The sequence below is a fragment of the Pterocles gutturalis genome, unplaced genomic scaffold, assembly GCF_000699245.1.
Source record: "Pterocles gutturalis isolate BGI_N339 unplaced genomic scaffold, ASM69924v1 scaffold51564, whole genome shotgun sequence".
NCBI classification, from domain to species: domain Eukaryota; kingdom Metazoa; phylum Chordata; class Aves; order Pterocliformes; family Pteroclidae; genus Pterocles; species Pterocles gutturalis.
Window position 1 is genome coordinate 5,215 of NW_010137702.1, and position 10,711 is coordinate 15,925.

A 10,711-nucleotide genomic window follows, 5' to 3' on the forward strand; every position below is an offset into this window, starting at 1 on the left:
TGTTCTTGGTTCTCATCTGAACTCAGGAGCTGGGGAGGTAGCTGAATCAGCTGAAAACTATTTCCAAAAACAAGCTATCCTGTGTAATTTTCATGTGAGAAGAGTATAGTTTAGTCACATGCATTTTATTATTTACAGAAAATGAATAATACAACTATCCGAAATTTAAGCAGCAAAACATTTCACACAATGATACCTTGCCCTCAAACTCATTCTTGAGACTAATTTTGCTTATTGGAAATACCTTACAAGTTCTCAGCTACATTTTCAACTGTGGTAAGAGAGGAACATTTTAGAAAAGAAGCTTCACCATTTCTTCACAAGCACCCTTCAACTTGCACACTATAATTAAGAAAGGATCTAGTGAAAAGGTGGTAAACTACTCCTAAACAAGAGTAATTCATAATAAAACTTGAATACTAACACCTCTAACCTCTCACTAACACGACCAAGATTTTACTTACATTATTATCTATTGTCTCCTTTAGTCTTGTGAGATCTTCCATGGCTGCATCCCAATTCTGCATCAGAATTTCAGATGCCAGCTTTCCCCACAGAGAACTCAAAGCATTTCTGTCTGTTGCTGGAACCTATTTTCAACAACAGCAACAAAGTCATACTCTTAGTAGTTTTTAATTATTGTTTACATTAAAAATATATGAAAAATATTTTCTGGCAGTATTTTTAATTTGCAACATATCAAATTTGCACAGTCCTTTTAAAAAAACCCAACAATTTAGGTACAGAAGAAAAAACAGCATTAAAGCTTCTGAAGTAGAAATTAGAAAATCCTGCCAAAGTAAGAAAGCTCCATGCTGCTGTGGTTTTAAGTTAAAAGAAAAATTGAAAAGGCTGAGTACCAGATGCCACACTTTTTTTTCCCCCCACACCATATAAAAGTGCTTCTAAACTACTAAAACAAGGTTATTACAAAGCAGGTTCCTCAAAAACTCATGACAGTAGGTAACCACCTTAGAAACACCAGTACTCAGTTCTTTCTGCTAATACTGTACCAAAAAGCATACTTCTTACAGAAGCATCCAGTAGAACTGCAACTTTGCAGCAGTCAATCTGTTTCCTGGAAGGGTAGTCCTGAGGTCAAGCTGTGTCAGTTTTATAGAGGAATGAATTACACTAGGTCACTCACAATGTCAAATCCTGTTCTCAGATGAGTTACAATAGTTCTTTCATAGGTTATGTTTCATCACACAGAACTTTAAACAAATCTTCCCCCATCTGAATTAGTAACAAAAGTCATTACCAGCACAAAAACAGTACTTCACTTTTTAAAATTAGTTATTTGACATATAAGAACACAATGCTAATCCCAGAATAAAGGCACAAGAATTAAGGACAGCTGCCCACAAACCTACATGCGTAACTTATTTCCCCTCTCAGCACACGGAATGTACCTGTAACACTGAAAGTCAGCTTCATCATCAACATTTAGACTATTCTGATGAAAGATACATTTCCCAATTTTGCTTAATTCTACTCAATTACAGAATTTGTTATTTACTCTAGTAGTATTTCAGAGATTTAAGGATATTTTCAGATGGGACTAGAAAGTAGACAGCAAGAAACAAACCGCAGCATATGAGCCACCACGTATTTTCAACAGTCACTCCACGTATCCATGAGATACAGATTTCAGGAGTCATTTTCCAGGCAACCAAGGTGCCAATTTAGCAGATACTAATAGATGAGGAGGTTCACACACACTGTGCTGGTTCCAAATAATGTAATTACAGTTAGCTATTCACAAGAACTGCATTTATATTCTACAGCTCTTCTAGCTACAGTATCTGGATTTTCAAGTAGTTACCTTAAATTTCCATTTGTTAGTAAAATGGCACATTCACTGACCACCAACAATTAAATTTACTGTGTTGAGATTCTTACAGGACACTAAATCTTCCTTCTCAAAATTCACTGCCACCATTAACAAATGATATGAATTATAACAATATGAAGAGAGTTGCTTCAGAGAGGATGGATCTGGTTCTACAATTCTCATTTCAGCTTTTTATGTTTCCTAGGCAGATGACTTATACTCTTAAATCCATCACAAAACTCAAGAGAAGACAGATGAGAGTTCAGATTAGGATCTGGCAGTTCACCATTACCACCAATTACATTCAATTCCCCTGCAAGCTTCTCACTACTGCCGATTACGTCTGTGCACAAAAACAAGTATTCATTTTGCTGTTTGGTTTGGTTTTTTCTTTTAACATTTTTTCCAGGATACATTTAAAACAAGGAAAGAAGAAATACTCAGTAATTAAATGTTACCACAAGACTGACAAATTTAAAAGACAGTTCTGAATTCAGTATGAAAATTAACAGAATTGCTGGACAGTAGTCAGTGGTTATTAACAATTATTTTCAACTTTTCTTTGACGCACAGCAATTGTCTCAAAAAAGCTCAAAAGTATTAAAAAATTCATACAGACAACTTAATAGTCTAAGTATTTAAGTGAGAAAAAAAAAATCCAACAAACCACAAAACAAAACTCCAAACCAACACAGACCCCAAACTTACCAGAACCCTAAAGAAGTAGAGATACTCTGCAGCTCCTGAGTAATTACCACATTCATACTGGAATTTTGCGTACCTGTAGAGCGTATCTAGGTACTCCTGCCTAAACTGAAAAGGAATACAAAAAAAGGTTTTCACTAGGAAAAAAGAAACATGCTGTTACAACGCAAGTTTAATAAAAAGTAACCTTTGAAGTCTTTAGGTTCTTTCAAAGACACTGTACACAGGAAAGACAATAGAAAACTATTGTAACTCTTAAGCCATGCCACCGAATCAAAGCTTAGCCCAATACTGGAGAAAAGGTGAAATTCTGCATTACAAAGTAAAGCATATCTTAGTTACAAGGATGCAGCTAGCATTAAATTCCGGCTTAATTTTTGTTTGTATACAAAAGTTCAAAAGCATTCAAATAAAATATGTCAGCGTTAGGAATTCTGACTATTAGCTACAGTGACATGAGACAGGCCAAAATGCTAGTCCACAATTGCTCAAAGCTGTTGGCTCTGAGGAGGGTTGCGTGAAGATACTTAAACCAAATTCAGATATAAGAATTAAAACACTTACACCATGCTTCTCAGCTAAATAGTCAAACAGCATCCGACCGTCCCTATAATAAAAAGATTAAAACTGCTGTTTTTACAAAACGGATTGTCACCATGCAATATGCTATGCAACACAACCTTTAGCTGTTAAAATACCCAAATAGAACATAAATTTAAAGTGATACTTCATAGAAATAGTAAGCCAACTATTCCTAAAGTGTCACAAAGAAATTTATTTATTTTAAATAAAGAATGCCACCTGCAACAATAGCTAGAGTTAAGAAAGGGCTGAAAGTCATTTTAAATTTGATGGCATCCTTAGCTTTCAGTGTGAAAGTAAAATTCTGACTCAGAGCTCTTGCCACTCTCATGTTCTAATTCCAGAGCAGTTACTCTAGCCAAGCAGTTTGAATTTAACAGAAGACAGGGGAAAAACATGGCAAAGACCAAAGTAAAATAGGAAAGGAAACTTAACCCACTGTTAGCACTGGGACACAGGGGTTAGCAAGAGTACCTCTGCCACAGCAAATGTCTGCAGAATGCAAAACTATAACAAAATAATCATACTAAGGGTAAGTTCCAAACATCTAATTCACACATGATCACATTTTTAAAGCCTTTTTTTTTGTTCAACATGATTAATAAAGGGACAAGCAGTATTATCTAGTTCAAATGAAAGTTCAAGTCTCCAGCAGGCAAGCATGAAATTATCTACCACCACCAAGTCTCATATTAAGGACTTTAAATATCTATTTTTAAACAGCTAACTTAGTGAATAATTTTTTATGCAGTCTCTACAACGGATTTCAACCAGCTCTTCAAGTGAAATTTTCGCACACCAGCTTCTCAATGCAGTAAGAACTCATTCAAACTCTGCTGCAATCATCCAACAAGAAGCACAGTTCAATCTGGATTAGAGCTTCTGTTGAGCCAATGAACAAAACCAGTACTGGAGCGGCAAAGCTTTCAGACATCTTAACAACAAAAAACGCACCCGTTCTGAAACAAAACTTGCTGCATATGAGTAGTAGAGCTAATATTTTATACCACTGTGCAAGCTATATTCCATGTGTTTTTTGATTGTATCTCTTGCTTCCAAGCAGGGTGCTTCTGATTTGACAAAGTACTACTGACCAACATCTGTGAATCTAAGGTCAAGTACCAAAACACATTTCCCAAGAAATGCTAGTACTTAGAATCGTAATAAGGTAAATTTTTTTCTAGGCCAGATGTTATTATAAAAACTGGATAAAAGCAAAGCAAGAATTGATCAAGACCTCTATATATGGAACAGAACTTCAATTAGATTTTAATAGAATTGTGATGGTATCAGTAAGTCTTTTCTTTAACATTAAGATAGTTCCAGTTAATAACTTACAGGCAGTTAACTAGGGGCAATTGGGCCTTCCACTTACAAAGATCTACTTCCAAAAGCTGTCAAGTTGCTCCTAGCTTTGCATAACTACTCAAGCAGTAAGCAAATGCAATTTATTTTCTTTATATAATTACCTGACATAAATACCCATGCTGAAATCAGATACAAAGCTGGCTTACTTATTCTAACAGTGCTTTTTACAGCAGAAACTTAAATTACACTCTGGTGATACCAGGGCAGAAAATAGAAGCTTTTTTCCAAGTGCTGGAGAGCTAACAGATTTCATGGCTTCTACTGACGTCTTCTTTCATGTGTGCACTGAGACCCAACACAGTGCACCTCAGCATTTCTGCACTGACTAAATTCTAAATCAGACTATAACAAATTCTGAAAACAATGTACAGAGTGGAGAAAACAGGCCACAAGGGTTGATTAGTTTTCTCAGCAAGTTGGGCAAAGAGGGAAAAGGAAAAAAAGATTATAATCTGCACTTCAAACAAGGAGTAAAATCTAACCAAGTTCCTCCCCCTGCAGGGACCCATTTTCTTCTCTGGGGGTTGTTCCCAAGCAGAGGTACACCTCTTCAAGATTTCCGCAGACTACAAAAAAGGAGTTTGTCCATTCAATGTTTTTCTAAGAAAAGTCCATAAGCAATGTCCATATTAGTAGATGCATAAAGCTTGCCAACAGTAAATCCAAGTACACACTTCCCCTTCAAATTCAAGTGAAGCCATACGTGCTCTACCATGTGTGGCATGCTCTATTTAAAATCTTAGAGCAGCTAAGGCTGAACTAACTAATTTCCCAGAGTTGATTAGACACATTTATAGCAGTAATAACAATGCTTCCTACGTAAAGACAACAAGCAGTAATTCATGGTAAATGAACACCTACCCACCCCTCTACTGAAGCTGCCCAGCTACTTCCTCAGTGCCTACAGTTGAACTCTTTCCTACAGGGCCCAATTCAGGCTTAACCATAAGAAAACTCTCATAGTCCTCAGATAAAATGTGCAGACAAACTCATTCTACTTTAACTACTCCCATGAGCAAAGGGAGAAGCAACTGGATACATCTTAAAGAGATTATTATGAGCACTATGTTACACCAACAAATTGGCCAGCTTGGGGTGTGGGGAAGGACAGGACTCCTGAAAGAAATATGTGCTATGAGGCTGGAAGGATGCTTATCCACCAGGCCTCCCAGACTAAGAAAGACAGCACTCCACAATCCTCCATGGAAGGCAGAAAAGCAAGAGAGGGCAAATGGGCTCCTAGAAAAGAGAATCTTCTTTGTTTCAGCCCATATTTCCCCTCAAAACCCCCCAAACAACCCCTCTCAAAAAACACAAACAAAAAACCCAAGCTCCCCAAACCCAATCTTGTCTGTGATGTTACTGTGCTGAACGATAACTGTCACTTGTTCCCAGTTGATTCAGGAATATTAAGAACAACAGATGCCTCATGCACAGCAGTTAAAACCACTGAAAAGAGTAAATTGTGTCCAGCAATTTCAATTACCTGACCACAATCATCAACACCTAAGAGCTATGAACAAGCTGTCCTGAGAAATTATGTTAGAAATTACCTAGTGGACTGCATTTGCCTTGTAGTCTCTGGATCCTCAAACATCTTGACAATAGGTTCAGTTTCAGCTTGAAGCTGTTTCAGCTGTGCGACAACAGTTGTTCTCTTCTCACGCAAAGCTAAACACACAAACAAAAAAGATTTTAATGTAACGCCTTAAGTCTTTACAGAAACCAGACTGTAATTCCACAGTGCTGACAGCACATTTGTACATGTCTTTCCAATTCCCACCTCACTTGTCCTCTCAGTCAAGTCACAAAACCAGAAGTACCTAACAATTCATTAACTTAATAAAAAGCTTCTAACACGTGGTTCCTTTCATCCTGTGTGGAGTTCTAATCAAGAACCTAAAGAGCAGGTATAGCTGGAGCAGAGACTGCATTAGACAAGGTTATCTTCAGGCTTTCACTAAGGGAGAAAAAACCAAGCAAGTTCACTTGTTCCAAATAAACTCTGAAAAAAGTACACAGTGCTACTAGGGCACCAATAAGTTTGATTTTCCTCTAACTGACCAGGTTCTGAAAGCACATTTTTAGAACACTTAATTGAAAACTGACAAGAAGAATTTAGAGCAGCTAAATCTGCAAAATGCATGCCTAATTGGAACATTAAACCTTTTATGAAAAACTGTTAGGAAACAGAACTAACAGCTTCAGGGTGATTATTTTACACAGACCCAAACTTCCTCATTGAGTGCTACCAGTGAATAAAATTCAGAAAAGCCTATATGCTTAAAAAATTCCTAGAGAAAAAACAGCAGCACCCTGAGATTGGCTAATAGCCAAGAAACATATCACATCAGAGAAGCCAAGACCAAAACCCAAGGAGAGAACAGCATGCAGGAAACCATGAAAGTGAGCCACGCATCAGGACACTCCATGCCACAGTGAGCATATTAGACATTTCTTTTGTGATTTCACCACATATGTACTTGTAAAAGAGATCCAAAGTGTCTAACACCATAATGGTGACCCAACCTAAACCTAAGGATGACTTGCCTGATAGAAAGTGTTCCAATAAGGAGAAATTATCTCCAACTTCAGATGCATCTTGATATTATAAAATAGGAAGGGGAAACAGATGAAAGAAAAACCATTCAGTTGACTTAGTAAAAGTACAAAAATGTTTTCCTGTGACATTTCCTGTCTGTGTAATTGTAAGTTCATCACATGGAAGACAAGACCAAAGCACCTATTTCTAAGTTATCATAATATGAGTGAACTTAGCTTTGAGTACTTAAAAAAACGAGGTCTTGACAAAAAAAGAAAAAAATCAGCATAAAGTTCTAATGAAGCCAGTGATTCCACAAACAAAAGAACCTGTCTGTACATACATTCCGAAGTGTTGATGTATGAAGATGACACACACGAGAAAGATCAAAGACAGACCTTCTCACAGACAGCTAGCTGTACAAGCAAGCACCCTGAACAACTGACTCCGTGTTAAAGTATTACCTCTGCTTAGACCAAACTACAGCAAGTCATCATACAAAAATGCAAATCCTGCCAAAATTATGATGTAAAATCTTAGAGATGTTCAAAAAGAGTACAAGAAAAACATCACAAGTGTGGAAATTGTTGGACTATACGAAGGCAGAGCTCTCCCAGTGACCAAATTAATTCAACTTACTTGCAGCTATGACCCTACAAAATTATACGCTTAGTAGCCTGCTTAAATAAGCGGCTGTAATCAGGATACTAAAGACATTAGACTAGTTACTTTGTTGAAGTGTGCTAGGATTCCTATTTCTTGTGCTGTTTACTACTTTAGCATTTTGCTACTTATTTACCACTGATAATAATATTCTTCAACAGTTTACAAAGGCTGGACCAAGGAAAGAAAGACGAAAACCTATGCAGCTTTGAGATTTTTACAACCCTGAGATGGTCTGACTTTAATTAGTAGAACTAATAAGTAACCTAAACGTGAAGCTATCATTACAACTGTTTCTTAGACGACAAAAGCGAAAACCTCTGGTTCTTATTTGTTATCAGTCCTACGCATCATTGCATATACACCCATACACAACATCTAATGTCAGCATATCAGAGATTTGATCAAAATGGTGAATCCAACAGCCATAAGTCCATCAGTTCTCTTCCTGTATTTCCAAAGAGGCTGTCAACTCTCCAGTTTAAAGAGCCTGAGAAGAGTAAGACCGAAAGGGAGAACAATTGGATCTTGTACTTGACTACATAAAAGCACCCAAGTCTTCTCCTCCTAAGCTTCAGGAAAGACAGACTGTAGTCCCACCAGTTTAGAAAAAGGTGAGGAATTCCACACAATGAAAAAAGATGGAGAAATAGGAAGAAAATGTATATTCAAAGACTAGGGCCAGGAAGGAAAAACAAACAAACACAAACCACCAAAAGAGAAAACCAACCCAGAAATAAAAGAACAACAGAAAACAAAAGCAAAAACCCCATGAAGGACAGAAATTACAGAAAGCAAGATACTCTAAGTTTCTCCCACTCCCCAAACACTCCTTGGGAGGATAGAAATTTGAGAACCAAACAGGAAAGTTTCCAAAATCATGAAGAAGACAGTAAGAGATTAATTTTCATATTCTTTATGATAATACTAATTATCATTTATTCTCTTCTAAGGAAACAGCAATTTATACGTGGACAGAAGTGAGGAAAACATATTCCAAAACCATCTGAATCTCCCCAAAGTCAACCATGGACAGTCAGATTAATGGAATTACTTAGAAAGGAAATTTAGCCTTAATATACTGGGGGCTTTGAAGAAAAAGTTTAGTGACCTCAAACCTTTGTGCAACAGTGTTCAATTTGACCAATGAAAAGCAAGTTTGATTCTGCTATACCTTTAAAGTGCTAGAAATTACCAGATCAGTACTGAAACACTTCAGATGTCACCCAACGACTAAATTCCTGATCGACCAACAAACCCAAACTTCCCAGGATTAGGAAGTAACTGCATATCCTTTTGTTAAGGCCAAAGTTAAACAGTATTCTAGTTTTTTAGCGCAACGAGCAAACTACCACTAGCTATTTCCTATTTACAAAAGTTGTAAAACAAGTTTTACTTCTACAAGAGCAGCTTACCATGTGGAATTTCATCAGAATAAAGATTTTTGTACACATCCATAGCAAAATCCACCATGTTGGTATCACTAAGGAGATCCAGTTTTCCTTGGAGTAGCTCTTTTTCATTGTATATCTGAAACAGACATTAACAACAGATTTTCTTGAGTACTATTTAATAGTTTCCGATTCATATTATGTAGTTACCTCTATGGTAGAGTTTATCTATAGATTTTTCTCCAATTAAATAGTTTTAAACATCAAATCTCATTAGCTTTGCAAGATCACCCAGCTCTGTCCTTTAGTGTGCTTACTATACAGCCTTTCTACATTTCCAGTCTTGGCAAGATACCAGTAATTTGGTGCTATTTATGAATGCAGGAACTTGAAAAACTAGTTAGAAGACATATAACATTTTAGACTACCATTCCTTTAGCAGGCATAGTAAGTCCTATTACAATTCATGGGGGAAAAATCCAACATGAAAAATCTCTTAGAATTATATATATTTATGTATAAACATACATATTAAAAAAACCCCTTGATCACATTTTCCTTTCAAAGTAGTGAATAATTTCCACAAAACAACATGCTGAATAGTGCAGATCAGTCAAATAATTTAAAGTGCATCTCAAAATATATACTCAAGAAAAAACTTACAATTTAGCTGTAGCACAGACTAATCTAAAATATATTGTTAGGTCTATAGCACACAAGGAGCTTTAGTTTAGCTTCTATAATTGTGTGATGCTCTTTTAAACCTGTCAAATTGTTTTTAAAGTTCCTACCCCACAATTTAGCCATGAGTTGTAAACTGCTGTTAGGTCTTCCAGATCCAGGAAGGGCCTAAACTAGAGTATACCTCAAAACTACATCTGCATGAAGGCTGTACTACAACTCACCACACCACCTTTATGGATATCTCAGACACAGAACCTGCAAAAGTTTAATTCAGCTCTGACCACCATGTTGTTCAAGACTAACACTACAACTCTGCTTAATTAACTTGAGCCAGTTCACAAATGCCAAAATACCAAAAATGACCCCAAGATGACTGACATCAAGTAAGGTCTGTACACTAACCAAGAAAACTGGTTAGGTCAAGGTGTCTCAATGTGCTTAGCTAGTTTATTCTGAAGCCTAAAATAATACCTACTTTAAAAATAAAAGCTTACTTAATTTTACACATTTTTTGTTTCCCTTTTATAATGGATCAGATGATTGCTTCAGACAGTTCGGGCTGAGGAGAGTTCAGTTTGAAGTACCTCCAGCATCCTCGGGTTCCTTATAGCACAATAACTACATGTACATATATAAAAAGAACAACATGGGACAGCACTACAAGGAGCTTAAACATAGATTCGTGATGACAACGGTTCAAGATTATAACTGGTTAGCAACACGATCGACACCGACGCAAGCCCACCCCCCGCCCTGACACAGGGCTGGCTCCCGCTGCCGGAAAGCAGGCGGAAAACCAACCGGGGCTCTGAGGGCAAACTTCTGCTTTTCCCTCCCCCCAACAAGAGTAAGGGAAGGAAACCAACATCCGAGGGCGGGGAAAGAGGAGCTCCCCTCTGCCTCGCAAGGGAGCAGCCCGGGGAGCAGCAGCTGCCCCAGCCT

General features: G+C 37.2%; 1 protein-coding gene across 1 annotated transcript in view; it reads right to left on the reverse strand.

Annotated features, from left to right (window-relative positions):
- Positions 1–9,228, reverse strand: part of EIF3E (eukaryotic translation initiation factor 3, subunit E) — a gene marked incomplete at its 3' end in the record, with an annotated part of 14,215 nt that extends 4,987 nt beyond the window's left edge. Inside the window, exons 1-6 of the mRNA XM_010082676.1 lie at positions 9,110–9,228; positions 7,040–7,090; positions 6,043–6,160; positions 3,104–3,146; positions 2,543–2,647; positions 465–590 (exon numbers count right to left, since the gene is read on the reverse strand). Of these exons, the coding sequence (XP_010080978.1) occupies positions 465–590; positions 2,543–2,647; positions 3,104–3,146; positions 6,043–6,160; positions 7,040–7,090; positions 9,110–9,167 (501 nt within the window). The remainder of the gene's footprint in view (positions 1–464; positions 591–2,542; positions 2,648–3,103; positions 3,147–6,042; positions 6,161–7,039; positions 7,091–9,109) is intronic.
- Between the last annotated feature and the right edge of the window lie 1,483 nt (positions 9,229–10,711).